Raw genomic sequence first — 21,053 nt, 5'->3', positions numbered from 1 at the left:
CTGCTTGCAAAACACTCACCAAAAAAAAGTGTTTGTGCAAGGGGTGTCTATCAAGGGGTGCCTCTATTGGGGAACTGAGACTTCAGTGCTGACCTAAGGTTGTAAACAGGATCTCGGTGCCTGATTGTAGGGCTCTGAGGCTCAGATGAAGTGTGAACAGGGGCAGCAGAGCAACAGTGACCATTTCAGTTTGGTTTTGTTCCTAGTTTCTGTAGTTATCGTAAGCCTGCAGATTCTCCAGCACAAGGAGTAGCTTGTTCATATACACACACACTTTAAGCTATCACCAGCCAGGCGAGCGTTCTCTGCTATCCCTTAGAACGATATCATCGTAATCTAGCTCTTTGAATTGAACGCTTACACCGTCATCAAAAGTGTGGCACGTACGCAACCCTTGGTAGGTGGTTGGCACGCACTGCGTCAAAACGTGCTCCCCGTGACCACAGTGTCAGGGCAGCTTAGATCCCGTATCAAAAACAGAAAGCGGTGCCAAGAAAAACAAGACTGCAAAAGGCTATCAAATGGCCCGCTAGGTAAATGTCAGGAAGATAGGCCCCGAAAAGCAGATAATCAACATGCGGCTGATGGTAACACGATCCTCCGCATGTGAGGACATCAACACTAATGATGCGCATTCATTACGTTACGGAGAGCACCCTGCTGTGTGTCGGGGGGGGGGGGGGGGGGGGGCGGCCAGCTCCTGCTGACAGCGGCTGCCCGACTTGATAAGGTGAGGCTTAGCACGCTATGGGGGGCATCGCTGCTAATTAGCTTGGCTGGAATGGGTGGGAATAATGTCATCGGTTAGCTTGACTTTTCTGTTTTCTCGATCGTGCTTCCCCAGGAGCTCTCTGCCATGGTGTTAATTACATGCTAGAGGGGAGGGCTGGTGAAATATAGGGTCTAATGTGTACCGGTGTGAAAGCGAGCAGCGGAAAGGACGCCTGCCATTGAATTTGCCTCCAGGACTGACCTACGCTAATCGCAAGTCGGACAGGTAGCTTATTTTTAAAACCTTTTCCGTGTGTCCTTAGCTCTGCTTCATTTCATTCGACGTCCAGTCTACCAGGTCTACATATTTCCTTCCGAAATTCAATATCCGGCTGCCTCACACCTGTGTCTGTTTACTGTTTGTTCTGTTCCGTGTGATGGGGGCTGGTTGAAATGCTGCGTGCGTTTCAAACGCCGGGCTAAAACAGCTGGCCGGCAGCTAGCATATAAAACACAGCGGTTTATGAGTTTTATGACAAGTATATAACAACAGGAGGGAATCTGGGGGTGTGGGGTGTGGAAGGGAACATGTAACATCTGTCTGGGGTCTGTGAAATCGACGGAATCTACAGCCGAGCAGATAACAAATGGCAATACTGAGTCAGATGTAAGTATTTCAAGAATGTTAATTTAACAGCCACTTGTATGGAATTTCCTGCTACATATGTATATTTATGTATATACTGTGTGGTAAAGTGTAATAATATAATTTATGTAGCACATACAAGGGTGATCAGCACTTATAGTCCTTAAAGTACAGATATTTAGTGAATATTAATTGTATGTGAATTTCAAGAGTGTCTTTGCTTTGACTTTAAAAACGTCGTATTTCTGTGACAGCACGTGTATCACTCCTGGTTATGGGTTTGTGGCATTTCCTCCGCTTCCGCTCAAACCTTTAATGGTAAAGACTGGTCTGCATAGTGGCCAGATGCAAATTCATCCATCCTTCCTTGCAGCCCTCATACAGCACAGCATGGAGTTGATGGAGTTGATGGGACAGTCACACTCGGTTGCCGTCCCACAGAAGGCCGCAAACTCTCACATAGATACATAAGTTAACATAAATGCATGTCGGAGAGGAACGAGGAAGGCCGACACACATAGTGAAGGCCCCAATGCTGGAGGTATGAGGGCACAGTCCTGCCCACCGAGCCACCCAACACAGACACTGAGTCCAGTAAACAAGCAACATTACTGAACTTCTTTGGATCTCCTTCACTTCCTCCCCTTTATGCAGAATTTTGCTCCTTTGATCTTTGTTTGAATAACAATGATTTACAATAACGAAACTGTGATTGAAAGGATCCTGTTTCAGATTAAGATCATGACTTCTGCTGTTTCTTTGGAGAGGGTACCTAAGCTGTATTTCTCCCATTAATGTAAAATCAGCATGTTGACAAACGGCACAAATAACTTGTAATGAATGTAGAATCTCCCTGTGAGGCTGCTCCCTGTCTGCAGGTAAACCGCCATCCTGCGGCAGATGGATAGATGATGGATGTGAAAATTCATGGGGCAGTTTGCTGAGCAGCCAGCTGGCATTGGCTGTGACTGATGCTGAGGTTTGAAAGCCCCCCCTCCCCTCCCGCGCTCCCCTCCGCTCCTCCACAGATTTGGCAGAGCGCACTAATAACACACTCACTGGCTGCTGGGTTAACCCTCAGGCATTTGGCCACATGTTGCAGCAACACAGCTGGCTGCCAGCTCCGCTTGCTCTTCAGTTTAATTCCTACTCTCAAAACGCAGGCCCCTCTCCCTCCCTGCACCTCCACCCCCCCTCCGCCCCCCAAACAAGACTGATAAAGAAAGACAACAAAATAAATATGAAGATACAAAACTGAAGGGGAGAAAAGATAAGCAAGGCTGAATTACTATGGCTGGCAAAGGGTACGAGAAAGAAGACGAAAGCTTAAATGCAGCATTTTGGGTTACTTTGCGGATTCTGTAATTCGGACCTTTTTCGCTACAGAATGAGAGTTTGAAGTCCAGCTTAATGGCTAGAGGTAGGATTAGGGTTAAAGGGCTTCTATTTACAGCTGTGTTGAATGGAGAATCTGTTGCTCTGGCTTAAGCATTCATCTGCGGCTTAATACCCCAAAGGCACATTCCACTGATTGACAAGCAAAACCAAAAAAAAGGAACTAAATATGTTCACTTGTTTTTTTTTTTTTTTATTTGCCAAGAACCAGTCAAGTTTTAGAGGAGTATTAGCCACTGCCATAAATCAGTTTAGCTAGCTGTCCATCCATTTATCCATCTTCCAACCACTGATCCCGATCTGGGTCATTGACTACAAAATGTAACTAAGATATATATACATTTTGATTAATTGATTACCCAAATCTAAGCTGATTCGTTCACACATAAATGTACCAGCATGACAGTGGTATTCATTCCTTGATTCTTGGATTTCTTTTGGTGTGATTCTGGCTATTTGATGATCAATATGTTCAGGAATCTCATGATACTGACAAACTGTGTCTGTATCGCTATGATTTGAACCAAAATGGCTGCACTCACTTTTTAAGGCTTGGTGCTGTCTTTTGGCCAGGCAGCGATGACTTAGGGCTGCGCTGTGTAGTGTTGATGAATGACGGGGCCTCTGCTTCCGTATCCTTTCCCCCACCACGCGTTTCCGTGACCCTCGCTAGAAGGAAGTGGTCCATTCTGAGACACACCCAGTAGGGGAACGGCACTTGATAACATCGTCAGCTTTCTATGTGTGTGGATGGAGATGGAGGCGGGGGGTCCACGCCGGGTGCTGGAGGGACATCCGCAGCCTGGCCCGGGCGTGCTGCTTTATGGGCAGCTTTCCTTGGAAGATGTCCCACTACTCAACTACTATGTTGACATTGCAGGCATAGCAAACTCCCGGGCCTGGAGCTGCGTGAGACCTGATCCATATCTCCCAGCTTTCAGCACCGTCACTCTGTCAGGGTGAATTCCATGGTGCCCTCCTCCATTTTTGCAAACCTTTAGCCCAGTGCTATTCCCGAGCCACAGAACTGGATGGCTCCTGAAAGGCTTGCTCTTTATTTACATATATGACACAGGGCTTCTGTCTACTGATCCAACCTTGGCTGCTTCTCATCCGTGTCACACCATTTTGAAGCTGTAACTGTAAGTGTAACGGCGTAAACCAAAGCATGTACTCCCTGCCTAAATTCATTACTCCTCAGCTTCCAGCCTGCGGAATGAGAAGCTGACAGCGTTGTTGGTTTTACCTGTGATCCTTCTGCAGCCAGTTAAGCTTTGAAAACAAAATGTGTTTTAATCTTAATGCCGTGGCAAGAAGAGATAGTGGAGTGTCAACTCCACATTGATATTTATGAATTACTCAGTCCAATATGCTGGAATCGCTGACAGTTTGAGATACCAAGATATCTCTACTGTTGATTGTTAGGTCTCTTGACTTGTAAAAGAGAGAGATTTATGCTTTCATTTTTCATAACAATTATAAATTTTGTCCCAACGACGCAGTGATACGTCTGTGGGCAGTGAGGCTGCTGAATGACACCTGTTGCTGCACTCTGGGATGAAGACTGAATGTCCACCATTGAGTGGTGACAAATGGACATTTTTAAAATTGAGAACATGCTACATAAATGTTTCTTTCCTAAATAGCGGCTAGGCTAATAATTCCCCTTTCCCTGTATGTCTTTGCCGCTGTACGATAGCCCTTTGCTAAGCAATTACGCCCCTTATCAATCTAACATATCAATATACTGATTCGGTACCGTCTGATCTTGCATTTTGCTTTGAACTAACCCCGTCCTTCACTCATACATTCCTGAAGCCCACAGTTGGTTTTTGTTCATGTGATAGTGAAGGCATGGTAGAACGTTCCAGATTCCAAGTGTATTTTGTCAAGGTTGGGTGGGGCCAAGGGAGTTTGCACAGTCTAGCGTTATGGAAGACTGCATCTAAATAGCCCTGCGGTTGTACTCTGCCAGCTCCCACCAGCTGTCCTTCACTGTGTCTCCTCTTGGGGGGACTCATCCCTGACAGAAACAGAGCCAGCCGGCTCAGTCCGGCACTGGCAGCCCCCTCACTGGCAGTGGGGAGTTCACCTCGCTAACTGAGACGAATTGACTTGGGAGATAAAGGCTGGCTTTCTCTACCGTTGGACAATTGCTGTGTTGTGACAGTCTCTGGAGCGGCTGCGATGGTCAAACCCCCTCCCGCCCCCTGCCAAATGGATTTGATATTTGTCTACGGTCAAGTGGTGTCAAATCAGTATCAATGCAGAGTATCCAATAGAAAATACTGCAGCAGTAAGTGCAGAGACAGAAATGTACTGCCAATCTGCAAGCCTTCATCTCCTTATGAACCCCACCTGTGTTCTCGATTGAAGGCATTTAGGGGTCGATCTCCGACTGCAGCGGAGCATGTAAAGTTTATTCAGTCTGGTCGGTTTTTTTAATGCGTCTAAGGTGCACGAATTGAAGAGGCTTTCAGTGCCGTACAAGTCCTCGTCCGCACAGCATTTTCCGCAAGCAGTCTAAAGGGGGCCAGGCAGAGGCTCGGCTGTGATGCTCCGTAACGCCGATGCATGTGCTTGCTCAGGCTATCTCAAGCGCAGCTGAAACACAGATACACGCAAGGACATTTGTTGTGAACCTGCGATCAGAGGGGCCGTGTAATCTAAGACACACTTGGGCATTATCTAACTCTCCGGTAAAGGTTGAGATTAAGGCCAGTTCAGCAGAAAAGCTTTAATGTAAGGGGTGACCCGGCCTGCAGCCCAGGTACCTCAACCTTTATTCATACAATTTTAAATCTGGAGTTGCCACCCGTATTGAAAAACAAGAATCAGTGTCCCGTTTTAAACCAATACAGGATGCGATTTGACCTGTATTTCCGTGTTTGAACCAAAACAACTATTTAAGCTGTCCCAAGCTCAGATAAACCAGGGGCCTCTGAGTATGCTGATGTCACAGAATGTTTGAAACATTCGGACTGACTGTTTAAGGGAGAGCATGTTGTAGGATCATAATATTAGGCATTTTTTAATTTCCTAAGCCACCAAAGTCCCTGTGTTGTTCTGTACATCTGTTTATGATCAGTAGGTAATGTGTTTGTTGAGGATACAGACTTGTACCTTGAGAACTCTGACACCATGCTTTTATTCAGTTATTACAAACAAGATGCTGGTATTAAGGCAGTGAGTGAAACTGAGGTTGATCATCGTGGCCAATGGGTTTCAGGTTATAGCAACGGATTTCGTCTCTACTGAAGTGCTCTGTGACTCGCCGTCATTTTCAGGGATGAATGTAATCTCAGGTTCCAACTGTGGGGAGTTTTTAAACTAACAGTGAAAGCTGGCCTGACATAATTCTCAGTATTTGTGAATGAGTTCACTCAACACCCCCCCCCCCCCCCCCTTGGCCTGTCGTATTGAGGTCACGCAGAGTCCACGTGTTGATTTGTGATCAACACTTCCTCTCTGTGGAAGAGGAATGCATGCAAAACTTCCCACTGTTCAGTGACGTCAAGAGGTACTTTAGAACTAAATTAGCCAGCTTACCAGCTTAAATTACTCTGTTTGCCAGGTCCTGGTGAATGTCAATAGCAACGGTGGAGGAGCTTAGAATAGATTAACCAATGATCTGGTGTACATGCCTTCAGTAACTTTAGTAAATGCATAGTTTTTGCAGGGTTGGATGCATCTATGAAAAATTAGGAATTCTGGGTAACTTCAGTTGCTGTAGTCATTCAGATTGACAGAAACGGTAAATTCTCCCTGTGCCTTTACTGTTTAAGATGCAAAAGAAATGTACAAGATCACTTCTCGCCTTCTTCACTTTTAATTAGCGTTTCACTTTTTTGACTTTTTTTTATTCCTTATGGAAGCGAAATTACACATGGGCACTCAATAACAGTTACTGAAACTGCTGTTGACTGTGAAAATCAATAGACCTTCCTGGGCTGGCGTGTGGCTCGGCGGGTTAGGATTCTGTTTCTGTGACCAGAAGGTTGTCGGTTTAAATCCCAAGGTTTCCAGAGTGTCTTTGCCATTGGGCCCTTAACCCCAATTTCTCTGCGTTACCTAAAAAGGACGATGGTTTTCAAGCGCAGTGTGACTGCCACTTGTGTTTGTGCGCGTGCATACATCAGCGTGCATTTTCCAAAATACTCCACCACTTTGCAGACGGAGGGGACCTTTGGAAAGAGATTGAAAAGGCAGGTGTTTAGAAGTTCTGAGCATAAGCAGAAGACGTCTACCTGCAATCTGGCTGGGGGGGGGGTGTCTTTGGAGGCAGGCAGGTAAGACGGAACACTTGAGCATGAGCCATAAAATTGAGCCACTTAATGCGTCTGGACCTGGGGGTGTCAGCAAAGCCCCCCTGCATTCCAGAACGAGGTCCTTGTGTGTGCTGGAGTCTCTCATCCTACTCCTCCATGTCGTCCCCTTTGCTTGCACGTTCTCTCTCTCACTCACTCGCTCCCTCCTTGGAAAACACTCCTCCCCCTCCGCAGGCAGCCTTCCCTCCCTCACACTATGCACTCCTCACACTTCCACATACTCTCAATGGCTTAGTCACGCCTGCCTTTAGCCTCTGGGGATTCAAGCATAGCGCCCATGACAGACTCCGCGGTTCCGTGGAGAAACTTTTAAAGCATTGATCCTCTGGAAGAAAATCCACAACCATGCTCCTCATCTGAGATTCCTATCTGCTGATTCATCTCCCATCGCGACCCCCGTGACATTGAGGATGGGACAGGGGAGTGACCTACTCCACAGGTAACGTGTCTTCGGTGATTCTGCATCTGGCTTCTTCCCTCCGGACACCTGGAAGGTCTAACCAGCTCGTATTCATAGATGTTTCATAAAAATCCCGCTGTCTTTTTATTAGAGTCAAGAAGACAAACTGCAGTACTGCCCTTCAGATGTTACTGTCGTATTTTTATGATACACTTAGCAGGACTGGCCAAACAGTGCAGTACATCTAACCGGCTGCTGTTGTGCTTCTCTTAAAGACAAGGCACTGTATGATATCCTGTGAAGTAACACGTGTTCTCAGAATCTCCAGTTGCCTTCCAGTTGTTTGCCGTTGGCAGCTGGTTATGTTAACGGTCATCATTTTTATTAAGCCACAAATCAGTCGTGTCTTTAATGAGCGTGCATGCTCTGTAATGACTAGAATTGCTTTCATAGTTTTTATTAGTGTACGTTTGACTCCTCCAGAAAAATCAGGCTCAACATTCTTTATTTCTCTTGCATGCCCTTCATTGCCTTCTTCTTCCGTTGTTTATTTCTTCATGTATGTAATTTTGAATGCCATAATCTGTGGGGTGTTTTTTCAGGCAGATATCCCACTCTCCTAAAAGTTATATCACAACGCAAAAAATGACTAGAACACGCCATTAAATATGGGTCTCTTTGAGAGCTCTCTCTTTCCCTTTGAGTAGTACAGAGGCTTGTGAAAGTCCCTTCTGGAAAAAAGAAAAGTGAAAGTTACAGGTGCCCTTGAAAGTATGACTCATTTAGTAACCTGAAATCCCGAATCCCCTTGATTTAATTCCCTTTATAATAACAGACTTAAGCATCTTTACAGTTATAGAAATATACCAAATATTTAGAAATGTGGATGTTTCTTTGTTATCTGAAGGTTAAAGCAGGGGGATTCCAGCAGTTGTAGGTGTGTATTTTCTTTGGCTTTCAGTTATGCATCTGAAGTGTGAGATAAGAACTGCCACAGTCAGAGGCAGTGGCCCCTGTATCCAGCAGGGGAAGGAACCCAAAAGTCAATGGCAAAAAGTATCAGTGTCCGTTTTTATTTTGATTGTTTTACTCGCATTAACCAGCTTAAATCTGAAAGTGTAAAAGTTCATTTGTGCTTTATATTGTTGTGTTTGTATTTAAATGTATTTAAATATATTGTATTTATGTATAAATGTATTGCATTTAAATTTTTATTGGTTTTATTATTCATTTTCACTAGATTTATAAATTATTTTTTAAAATAATAATAATAATAATAGTCTTAATAAATTTACACCTCAAAATATGAAATAACCTTTATAGATTAATACGCATAATTTAAATATAATTTCAGTCGTAACCATATTTTGTTTTCATAAACACTCCCTAGTGTCCAGCTGTCAAATGATCCCCCCCCCCCCCCCCCCCCAGAAGTGCAGCGAATGTGACCTCAGGTCATAAATCACTGGTGGATTCCTAGAGTTGTCGGAGTCACTGCCCTGTGTCTGAAACGGATCCAGACTTGAGCCAGCTGTTGAACTCACCGTCTGCACCCCCATCCCCCAGCCCCCCGCGACACGATGTCACACTCCTGCGTTTCAGTTCACTAGATAGAAGCACGATCTTTGTACCTGAAGTTTCACATTTGCTTTCCTGCATTTCAGAAAATTAAAAGGTGTAATAGGCAGACCTGACCAAGTATGGCATTCTGTCATTTTTATTGCTCTTACAACTGTCACAGAGACATTTTTAAAAATCTGATTTAAATAGCATCCCGTATTTAAAAAAAAATCTATGTCTTTGGTATTTGTTGACATGCTAAAAAGAATGTTTATGTGAAATAGTAACCGCTTTTGTATGATTTTTTTTATTTGTTTGTTTGTTTGCAGATTCCGTTTGGGGCTGATGCGGTTTCTGAATGCCAGTTAGGAAACATGGATTCTGATTGGTCGATTGGAATGCCTGACATGGCCAGCCATGGTGTCAGTAACAGAGGCTGGTGGGTCCACTTTAGAGCTGAAGCAGAACTCTAGATTGTAAGATGGACACCAGAGTCATAGCTACGCTGGAGGGGTCACAGTCATTGTCAATAGCAGTGCTGCCTATGGTCACCTATTCAGTGCTGGATTCCTCATCCGGAAGCGGCATAGGTGGTACCTCCATCCATAGAAAGAGTCTGTCAGAGAACAGAAGTGTCGTCTTTGGTTTGGAATCCCCAAGTCGGGCTTTTCTGGAGCCGATCAAGGGATGGGTGAAGAAGGACCGGGAATGCCTGAGGAAATGCGTCAAAGCCACAGCACCAGGCCCAGCAGAGGATGTAGGTCACCTTGCTGATCCATTGGCAGACCCAAAAGATCTTTCCTCAGTACTGGACTGCACTGAGGAGCAAGACCACACTTCTATCTGTGCTTTCTCCTTACATGAGTGTGACTGCAGTCCCACTGCATTGGATTCCGCGGAAATAATGAGTCATTACCCAACTGGATCTGCCACTGCCAGCTGCATGGAGCTGCCGTTATCTCCTTCACAAATGGGTCTGCTGGACAAACTGGTGAAAAGTCCTGCTCTGCACGAGGAAGAGCTGGGTGATTTTCACAAGCTTTGTTCCCGTCCTAAGGAGAGCGGTCACACTGTTGTCCCAGTGGAGAGCACAGACAGCGTGTTCACCGTCCCTGCACTGGGGGTGACGCTCAGGTCACTCAGACTTTCGGCTCCCTCGGAAGCCGGCCCCAGAGTTCCTGAGCAGACCTTTGACCACCAGGGGCTTGACACTGTTGTAAATATCAAGGCCAGCTGCATCGCTTTCTCAGACTGTAACCGCTGCTCTGTAAGTCGCCCATGTGGGTCCAGTCGGGCCCTTTTCATCACCGAGAGCTCGGACTGCAGCGGCGGCTCTTCAGGCGATGAAGATAGTGAAGCCACCATTGCTGGTGGATGGTGGAGCGAAGCCAGGGGTGAACTGGGAGGCGATGGGCTGTGTGGAGTTCAGGGCGGCCGGCGGCTAGACAGGCTGGTCAGCTCGACCTCCGCCAGCGAGAGCAGCTGCGAGGCAGAAGAAGATGTGAGTAACCCTAACCCTACTTTCTTATTTTCCTACCATACTTGCTTTATAAATATTTCCAGTTGTAAATAAAAGTCCAAATGCAAACCAGGAAAATATGTGACAGAAAATGCGGTCTATTTTAAAGCCAAATACAGCCGAACTTGTTCTATGAAAACAGCACATTCCACTTTCAGCGGCATGTATAATTTTGAGAGGCCGTGCCATCGTTCTGGGCTATTTTTGTGGCGGCTGTGTTCAGTGCGCTTTTTGGGACGCGGAGAGTCGGGGAGACAGTGTCACGCTGCACGGCTTATCCGCACCCAGCTGCTGCGTTTCCTTTCTGTGTTGTGACAGCAAACTGGACGCGTACTCTCCGAGAATCACACGTCTTTCCAAGGTAACATGATAACTCCTGACTCCTGTATCCACGACTGTACTCCTTGGATTAAAAACAAAGAACTTGGCAGTTTTGTTCATGCATTTTCTGGCAGGTACTGTACGTTGCTGAGCGTTATATATATCAGTTGGCGTTTTCTTGTTTGTTTTTCCTTGCTGACGGACAAGCCTGAAACCTGACCGCTTGCTGGAATGTGTGCACCAAGCACCCGACCGGCATTCTGCATTCATCATGCAGACCCAGGCCCTTATAACGCTGAACTGAGCCTGCTAGTGCTGTAAAATACTGCTGACTTGTGACCTTTCGTTCTGCCAGAACCCTATGCCTGCCCTTGGTGTCACCTGCACCGGGTCCCTGCGAATCCCACATCTACAGGTGAAACACTTGCTGGTAAATGTGTTTCTCCTGTAGGCAGCATACTGCACTCTTCACCATGTTGACATAAGCAACAAAAGTGTGGCCAGATTTTTAAGTGTATTTTTATAATCATTTTTTTATTTATATTTTATGTATGGAACCCAATGCTGCATCGACAGTCTTTCCACTTCAGTGCAGACACCATGACTCGTGAAGTTAGTCCTCTAATGTTTGGAGAGGGAGTTGAGGAATGCTGGGAATTCTGCTAACTGGTTGTTTCGGCTCGGGAGACGGGGGCTGACCACCTATTTTGGTGCAGCCTGACAGGTTGTCCTGACTCCTGCCCCCAGGTCAGCCCCATTAATCTCGCTCTCACTTTCCCCCCCCCCCTCACTGTTGAAGGATACAGTTGGCAGGAAGTGTGACCCCCTGCCCCACCCCCCACCCTGACTGATATCCCTATGTCGTTCTGGGACGTCTCAGCCTCTGTCCACATCGATCCTCCGTTTTCTGTTTTAAATTCACTAAACCGCAATCCGGCCATGTATTAACATCTCCCAGGAGCTGCAAAAAATTTGACTGAAAAAATCAATCTATTTCACAGACGGGGCCAAGTTCTTATAACCCCAGTGGCGTTTGGAAAAACAGAAGCCTGTGAGAGATCTGGCCTGGTGGATCTGATCTCTTGACAGTATCAGTCTGTATGGATCATAAAACAAATTTACAGCCTCACAGGCAACTGGCAGGTGGGCGTGAATGAGACGGGTAACTTTCTCGCCAGTCCGAGCCTCTGGGTCGGTTATGCTTCCCTGGTTGTTTTGTTCCTTTAAAAATTGAATGCTTGTTACACCGTGGTTTTTGTCTCTTTTTTCGCTGTCATTCTTGGCTCATTGGAGCTCAGAAGCAGAAAGGCCAGACAGATGTGAGTGACAATGCGCTTGGGTCTGTCTGAGAAATGTGCCGCTAACTTTGGCCTGTTTGGCTGATGCTCGGTGTAGCTCAGCCACTGTGAAATCACTTCCTGATTTGCTCGGAAGGTTGTAGGTGTAGTTCTCTCCATTTGGCATTAGGGTGCGCTGTTGGCCCACTCTGCTGAGATATCAGGGCCTCTCGCTCACACGCCATCTCTGCCCCCCCTGTTTTTTCTCCCACAAGGGCTAAGGGTTCTAGTCCGGCGGGAGAAGAATACAGAGTCTCCCTGAAACATACGGTTCTGTACGGCGTGAGCGGATTCCGCGCCTCCGCTGTTAGACGGCGGGTGGATGGGGGATGGATGTTTGGAAAGGTGGTGTTGTCAAGGAGCCGTGCCCTTGTGTGACTGCCGCTGCGGTCCCTCGATGTGGGTGGCAGGAGGAGGGCACAGAGCCCAGAGCACCCAGACCCAGGCGGGTCGCTCCCGCATCTCATCTGAATGACAATGGCCAATGGCCTCGCTTGACAACGTGGGCAATTTGTGCAGCCAAAGTTGCGGCTTCTTCCAGGGGTTTGTCTCTGATGGCATCAATAGACAGGCGGGCCGACCTCGTGTCTGCACGGTTGCCACGGCGAAGAGCGGGTGGAGGAGTGGGGGGGAGGAGACAGGGTGTGTAAAATGACCCTGGGCCATCGTGTCTCACACAGAGGTTGGCGCGTACTCTGGAATTCCTCTAATTTCATGCGAAAGGCGCATGCCTGGTCTATCAGAAGGGCCTGAGATGCTTGGGGGGGGTGGGGGCACTTGGTTACATGGGCTTTTTCCACAGGATAGCGCTGAAATAATCCAAACGGCCCCAAGCAATACCAAAAATAGAAGAGGACACTTTTAAAACACTTGCTGCTTGTTTTTAAGGCATTTTCAGGTGGAGCTCAGTAAGGTCATTTCAGTCCAAAGTGACTCATAATTTTAATGGCTATTTTGCTGGAATAATTCTGGTGCTTAGTCGAGGACATGAATGGGACACCTGGAAGTTAGAAATCTGTTTCCTTGATCATCTTTTTCGTAGCACATATGAAGGATGACGGTCAATTTGAGGATGCAGTTTTAGCATTTATTTAAACTTGAGGTACATAAAATAAGCTCCATCTTACGATGATCAATAGACTAGGAAATACCTCTTATTAAAAAGGCAGGGTATTCTTCATGATATATGGTGTTAAAACTACATATTTCCATATGATATATGGTGTTAAAACTACATACCAAAGCACTGTGTATCACTGTCACTTATAATACATGCCACCAGGCATGACCACACCCTTTGTCTGATAACGGCCCATTTGATCACACCCCCATGTCTGACAATATCCTCACATTTCACCATGCTCTATGCCTGACCACACTCCAATGTCTGACCACACCCTGTGCCTGACCACACCCCTATGTCTGACCACACCCCTATGTCTGATCACACCCCTATGTCTGGCCACACCCTGTCTGACCACACCCCTATGTCTGACCACACTCCTATGTCTGGCCACACCCTGTGTCTGACCACACCCCTATGTCTGACCACACCCTGTGCCTGACCACACCCCTATGTCTGACCACACCCTGTGCCTGACCACACCCTGTGCCTGACCACACCCCTATGTCTGACCACACCCCTATGTCTGACCACACCCTGTGCCTGACCACACCCCTATGTCTGACCACACCCCTATGTTTGACCACACCCTGTGCCTGACCACACCCCTATGTCTGACCACACTCCTGTCTGACCACACCATGTGCCTAACCACACCCCTATGTCCGACCACACCCTGTGCCTGACCACACCCCTATGTCTGGCCACACCCTGTGTCTGACCACACCCCTATGTCTGGCCACACCCTGTGTCTGACCACACCCCTATGTCTGACCACACCCTGTGTCTGACCACACCCCAATGTCTGACTACATCCTGTATTTCACCACACCCCCTATGTTTGGCCACACCCCCTATGTCTGGCCACACCCCATGTCTAAGCATGCACCCTGCAAAGGAGCCAGATGTGGACGTACCATGTCATGGGGGTGAGTGGGAGTGCATTCTTTAGTCTTTAGAGGACAGCCACAGATATCTGGCGTCTAGCTCGTTTGGTGGGGGGCATTGGAGGGGAGTGTGGGCGGGTCCCGCTCATGGTTTCCACATTCCAGTGGATTCCGTGAGCCGGGCTGATGGGTATCACACTGACGGTGAGCCCTCTCAGGCCTGGCTTCGTGTGGCCGCGTGCGCATCTCCAAAGGAGCGGCGCCCCTCAAAGGGCTGATTGTGCCGGCCTGTGAGGGGGGGCTCCCCAGGCCCCGGGCTGTCACGCTCAATGACCGGGGCCGCTTCTCACCGCAGCGCATTCCAGGCATCCAATGAGTGCCTTTGAAGGCCCCGCATCTTCAGCGTCAGGCTGAAATCTCTGAGAGGCTTTGTGAGAAGAGCCCCAGACAGCTCGCCTTGCTCCGATCACCCCTCCAGCTCCCCCAGCCAGCTCAATGACGCTGCTCACTTACCACAACTTCATGACCTCCAGCCTGCGGATTCTCAGACGTAGCTTTTGGGACTTGTGTGGAGAAGTGTCTATTTCTCCTCCTGGGGGGGTCCTGGGAGCAAGGAGCGCCCTCTTTCATGCGTGTCCACTTTTCCTGCCGGTGGATCACGCTATAGTGCTCTTGTTGCACGAATGTGTTTTTGTACATTTTTGTGTGTTTTTGCAGGCGTAAGATGGTCATGCCCTCCCTGTTGGCCCCCCCCCCCCACATCTGAGTGGGACGATCACTGCATTCCAAGGCCCATGATCCCATTGGTTTAACACCACTCCCATTCAGAGTGAGAGATCATCATTACCATCATAACCATCATAAGCATCATCAGTTAAGGCCCGGCCTGGTCCCACTGGGAAAGCAAACAGGACCATATGACACAGGGTTCATTAGGATGGAACTGGGACTTTATTGGGATTTTGAGGGTTTAACGGCATAGGGGAGAGGAACAGACACAAAGGACAGCTGTTTTGGCTTTAGGGTGAGCAGTATGCTGTCAGGTCTTCAAACGTGGGACACTAGGGGTAGACATGTGATCTGGTCCATCTGGGCTGAGTGGGACTCTAATCCTTAGTAATTGGTAACTGGTGAACGAAAGACACCCCTCCCAGTCATTCAGTATGATCGACCATATTTGATATGACAGGATCGTGTTGTAGTGAAGATTCAGGCAGGGACCTGAGATTCAGTGCCCGCAGAAAGTCTTGGGACGCTTGCTTAATTCTGTAAAAATGCTACAAATGTATTGGTTTCATAACAAAAGTCCATTAACAAGCAAGATTTAACACATCTGTACATATCTTCCACATAGACATTTTCTATTTGTTAAGCTTCATATTTTTTTCTGGCTGACTCATTCAGTTCTGTTCTTGCCAGTTTGCTGTAATTTGCAATTGTGGTCATTGGCTCCCAAAATGATACTAAACACAAATGTTTGGTGCGATGTGTTTTTGCAAAGGTGTTACTAATTAAAAAGCACCCAATGAGATTGCTTGCCAATGAACTTTTTAACTCAGAACAGCTCTTTTAGACCTACAATTTGGGTTTCAGTTTATTAGTACTTGGACTAGGTACTTAAAACTATTGGTTGTTTCTAATGTGATGTATATTTTTTGTAAACAAATGAATAATGATTTTTTTGTTATAAAGCCAATAAATTTGAAACATTTTTACTGAATTAAGCATGGTTCCAATGTTTCTGTCAGCACTGTATGTATAATGGGGATTTTTCTGCTCCATTCTATAGCTTGATATCCATGGGGAATTTGCTTTTTAATCCTATCTGCTCCCGCTAGCAGCTGTGCCCCACATCAGGGGCTCCTCTGTGTGGCATTTCGCATTAGTACATTATTCATTACCTCAGCAGAGGGTGATACACTCACCCCCAGGGCGGGGGTTCGAGGTGTTCTGCTCCATCGTGTTGGTATCTGCAGCTTCGTCCTGCAGTTGGCCAGACTGGCATGGCTACAGTGTGTGAGTGTGTGTGCCCACCGATGGACTGGCATCCCTCCTTGGGCATACTCCTGCCTCATCCCCTCCTCGGCCCTGGGAGCTCCAGACACTTCCACAACCTGCACTGGATAAGTGGCTGGAAAATTGCTGTATAGATTATCCAAGCCAGTCCTAAGCAGCTTAAAAAAGATTAAAAAAGAAGCAATTTGCTGCTTGATATCTACTCAATTGTCAGGCAGTATTTTGCTTAATGCTGTTAACCGTATTACTGCAAGGATGTTTTTAATTTTCCCTAATTTGTGTCCTCCCACCCCAACATACTCCGACAGGAGTTTTCACCACTTCTGTCTCCTTGGTCCCAGACGGTGAACCAGCTGTTAAGGAAACTCGAGCAGCTCCACCTGGATATCGAAGAGGCCCTCAGTGTCGTCTCCTCACCCACTGACACCCTCTGTGTGTCTGGGGTGGGGGAGCAGCTCTTACCGGGCAAGGACCCTTTGGTGAGTTTTCTATTTGTCACATGCATGTGCAGTTAGGTGTTTTATTTTGATGATGTGGAGACCAGTTTTCAGGTGCCCAAAAGGATCTATGACTGCAATCAAAAAACCAAAAATAGTTTGTTTAGTTACTTATGGTTAAGGTAAGGGCTGGGTGAGGGTTAGGGTTGTCATTTTTTCCCCATAGAAATGAATAAGCGATTCCCAAAATGATATGAGTACACGACTCTGTGTCTGTGTGAATGTGTGTGTGTGTGTGTGTGAATGTGTATGTGTGTCTGTGTGTGAATGTGAGTGTGTGTGTCTGTGTGTGTGTGAATGTGTATGTGTGTCTGTGTGTGAATGTGAGTATGTGTGTGTCTGTGTGTGTGTGAATGTGTATGTGTGTCTGTGTGTGAATGTGTGTGTGTCTGTGTGTGTGTGAATGTGTATGTGTGTCTGTGTGTGTGTGAATGTGTATGTGTGTCTGTGTGTGAATGTGAGTATGTGTGTGTCTGTGTGTGTGTGAATGTGTATGTGTGTCTGTGTGTGAATGTGTGTGTGTCTGTATGTGTATGTGTGTGTGTCTGTGTGTAAATGTGTGTGTGTGTGTTTGTGTGTGTGAATGTGTATGTGTGTGTGTGTGAATGTGAGTGTGTGTGTGTCTGTGTGTGTGTGAATGTGTATGTGTGTCTGTGTGTGAATGTGTGTGTGTCTGTGTGTGTGTGAATGTGTATGTGTGTCTGTGTGTGAATGTGAGTATGTGTGTGTCTGTGTGTGTGTGAATGTGTATGTGTGTCTGTGTGTGAATGTGTGTGTGTCTGTATGTGTATGTGTGTGAGTGTGTGTGTGTCTGTGTGTGAATGTGTGTGTGTGTGTTTGTGTGTGTGAATGTGTATGTGTTTGTGTGTGTGTGTGTGAATGTGAGTGTGTGTGTGTGTGTGTGTGTGTGTGTGTGAATGTGTGTGTGTGTGTCCTGTGATGGACTGACATCTCTTGGGCCATCTGCCCCCCTGTGACCCTGTACTACTTAATCAGCAGGATGATGAATGGATGTAGATCCATTGCATAAATCACAGTAGATGGCTATTAAATATTGTCAAATAAATGAATACTGATCACACAAATATAAGAGCAAGAATGTGGGAAATATTTATTGTTGGTAGAACTAAGAGCACAGCCTTTCACATTTAATACCTTTTCTCTCTGTCACTGGTGTTTCTTGGTTTGGTGTTGCATCTGACTTGCCCTTATGCACCCAGTGTTCCCAGTGACACGGCACAGTAATTACATTAGTGCTGGCATTAGCCCTAGTGGCTCCTAAAATATGGCTTCCCTCCATTTTTTACGTGCACTCAAGCAAACAAGCCACCGACATGCCAATTAATCCAGGGGGAAAAAATTGCCTCCATCTGGTCATTTTTAACTGCTTTGCTTAATTGCATAGCTATGTTCAATTTGTGGTTCTGACAGCATAAATCTTCTCATTTGGAGCGACCAGGAATTCATTCTGTAATGTTGACGCACAATTTAATTTGAGAAACATTCTCAGAAATCATATCATATGATACTAATTCCATCCAGTGATCCATTTACCTCTATCCAGGATCTTTTATCTGTGACCATTAAAGCATTTTATCTGAATAAGAGTCTATTTGCTACCCTTTTATTGCATCATGCAGTTTCTTGGCATCTGGTGCCATATGTAGCGAGTGTTAAATAACAGCCGTTCCTATCTGACCTTCCTCTTGGACCTGAATGTGGCTGAATTTCAATAGTGTGATTCTGCCCAGTGTGGGGGTCTTTGTGTGAGCAGAGCCTGTCTAATGGTTTCCCCCCCAGCGCATCCAGTCAACACAGCTCACACACGCTGCTCCTTTTGTAGGCAAAGAGCCATGTGTTGTGAATGTGAGTCCCTTCTCAGAGTCCTTCCTCCTTTGAGTCATGTATTTGCACAGTTTACAGTTTACATGTGCTTATTGTCCCAATTAAACTTGCCCCTGCATAGCATATAAATCAGTCAGCATCTGCTGTGGTATTAAACCAGTACTATTTAATGTAACATATAAACATTCAAATTATATGATAAAATACAATGCATGAGTTACAATGCCTAAATATTAACAAAGGCTTTGGCTACGACTCATTCCTCGGTAGAGACGCCAGGTATCAAGTACACCACCAAGCAAACATCCGATATTGTCTTTATTATAATTTCCTCGTCTCCTCTCCTGGAGGTCCAGCCATTCCATCATCGACACCCTGATGATTCGTTGTTTAATTTAGTCACATGGTTAAAGCGATATACCCCATCTGGACCCCCCATGACCCTAAAAGGAACAATCATGTACAGAAAATAGATAGACGGGTGGATGTATGGTCTGGGGGTGAAACAGACAGAATGTACAGGAAGCAGCTGAGGACCAACCGACTAAGAACCATCACAAGTGCATCACATATGACTTTCAGATGGACAGCAGTGTCGCCAGAGTTTTTAGCTAATATTTGCTTCATGATGTAAATGACCTCGCAGCCTCAAGCTTTGGTGTCGGCTCTTTGAAGTCGCTTTGCCCGTGCATGACTCCAGTGATCCCCAGTTATCAAACCCTCACTCATATCATTCTTCTTCTCTGCTTTTGATCTGTACGCTTACATTCCCTGAGGCCATCACACTAGAGGCTCCCTTAAGAGCAGGACTCTTCACTGGCTCCATTTTCTCTGTCTCTATCTGGGTCCATGCTCCCCGTCTCGCTAATGCCGTGGGTCCGCGCCCTCACTGGGTTCTTGAGGGTCCTGCTCAGAAGGAGACAGTCGCGTTATTGTGCTTGGGGGCCACCCGCGGGGCCGTGCAACCGGCAGACATCAGACAAGGGCCTCTCGCGTTGGCCCACAGCATCTCGCCAACCATCAAGGAGGTTGTCGCAAGGAACAAAAGTGCCTTATCGCTCTTTTTCCCGCCCTTGGGTTGCTGGTGTTTGTGTCACATAGAGGGCCTTTGTGTGCTCCGGCGTTGCTGGCATACTCTCATCCAATTCCAGGGTATCGGGAAGAGAACAGCAGTAACACAGCTGTACATAACAGCACAGATGCCAGGCAGTGGGTACAACTTGCTTCTCAGTACAGAATCCGGGAATGGGGAGCAACTTGCTCCTCAGTAGAGACGCCAGGAATCAGGAGTGACTCGCTTTCAAGTACAGATACCAGGAATCGGGTATGACTCGCTCCTAAGTACAGACACCAGAAATCGGGTATGACTCGCTCCTCAGTACAGACACCAGGAATTGTGTATGACTCGCTCCTCACTACAGACACCAGGAATCGGGTATGACTCTCTCCTCATTACAGACACCAGGAATCAGGAGTGATTCGCTCCTCAGTACAGACACCAGGAATCGGGTATGACTCGCTCCTCAGTACAGATACCAGCAATCGGTTATGACTCGCTCCTCAGTACAGACACCAGGAATTGGGTATGACTCGCTCCTCAGTACAGACACCAGGAATCGGGTATGACTCGCTCCTCAGTACAGACACCAGCAATCGGGTATGACTCGCTCCTCAGTACAGACACCAGGAATCGGGTATGACTCGCTCCTCAGTACAGACACCAGCAATCGGGTATGACTCACTCCTCAGTACAAATACCATCGCTGACATTTTTCTTTTTTCTTTGGAGAGACAGGATTAGATTTTGCCTCATTTTCGCTTGCCCTGCACTGCTCACAGACAACCTCATCCCCAGCCTCGTGGGGGCCCCTCTCTGACTGACACTATGCTGTCGTTCCAGCCTGCCACCATCTGGGGAACCACAGCAAGGCAAGCCTTAGGTGACCACAGCAGGACAGAATGCAGTCCGGATAGCCTCCCTCCTTTGCATCCCAGACCGCCCCCCACGGGGACCACACCGGAGGTAAGGATGCCATCTACTCTACATATCCTGCTTCCATGTATTGCAAAAGAAAATTCCTCATTTTTCCATTTCCGTTCTTTTTTTAAACCACCAGCACAGAATTATTCAGACTAAATTACTTCAGGAAATGTCCCCCAAAAAAACATGGCAGTGAATTGTCGCATGAAACATGACAAGAATGAGTCATTGGCCATGTCGTCGTTGTTGGGGCTTTGCGGTTTCTCTTTAGCAGTTGTGCTTTGTATTGGAGGGGGGGGTGTCACCAGAGTAAAGCACCGCTAAGAGGAATCTAAGAGGAAATGCCATCTTTAGACCAATCTAAACCATACCAACCGGGGTTAAACCTGGGGAGCGAGTTGCAAGGAACATGGAGATTTAGTCGAATTAAATTATTGCTTGAAACAGGCATCGCATGTTTAAAAGCCACACAAATCTTGTCAGCCAA

The 21,053-nt window shown here is 46.8% G+C and overlaps 1 protein-coding gene across 1 annotated transcript in view; it reads left to right on the top strand.

Annotated features, from left to right (window-relative positions):
* Positions 1–7,290: 7,290 nt before the first annotated feature.
* Positions 7,291–21,053, top strand: part of stard13b (StAR-related lipid transfer (START) domain containing 13b) — a 79,639-nt gene continuing 65,876 nt past the window's right edge. Inside the window, exons 1-4 of the mRNA XM_048980683.1 lie at positions 7,291–7,519; positions 9,370–10,541; positions 16,585–16,722; positions 20,486–20,608. Of these exons, the coding sequence (XP_048836640.1) occupies positions 9,522–10,541; positions 16,585–16,722; positions 20,486–20,608 (1,281 nt within the window). The 5' untranslated portion in view covers positions 7,291–7,519; positions 9,370–9,521. The remainder of the gene's footprint in view (positions 7,520–9,369; positions 10,542–16,584; positions 16,723–20,485; positions 20,609–21,053) is intronic.

Source organism: Brienomyrus brachyistius, chromosome 17, assembly GCF_023856365.1.
Source record: "Brienomyrus brachyistius isolate T26 chromosome 17, BBRACH_0.4, whole genome shotgun sequence".
NCBI classification, from domain to species: domain Eukaryota; kingdom Metazoa; phylum Chordata; class Actinopteri; order Osteoglossiformes; family Mormyridae; genus Brienomyrus; species Brienomyrus brachyistius.
This window is presented reverse-complemented; position numbering and strand designations above follow the sequence as displayed.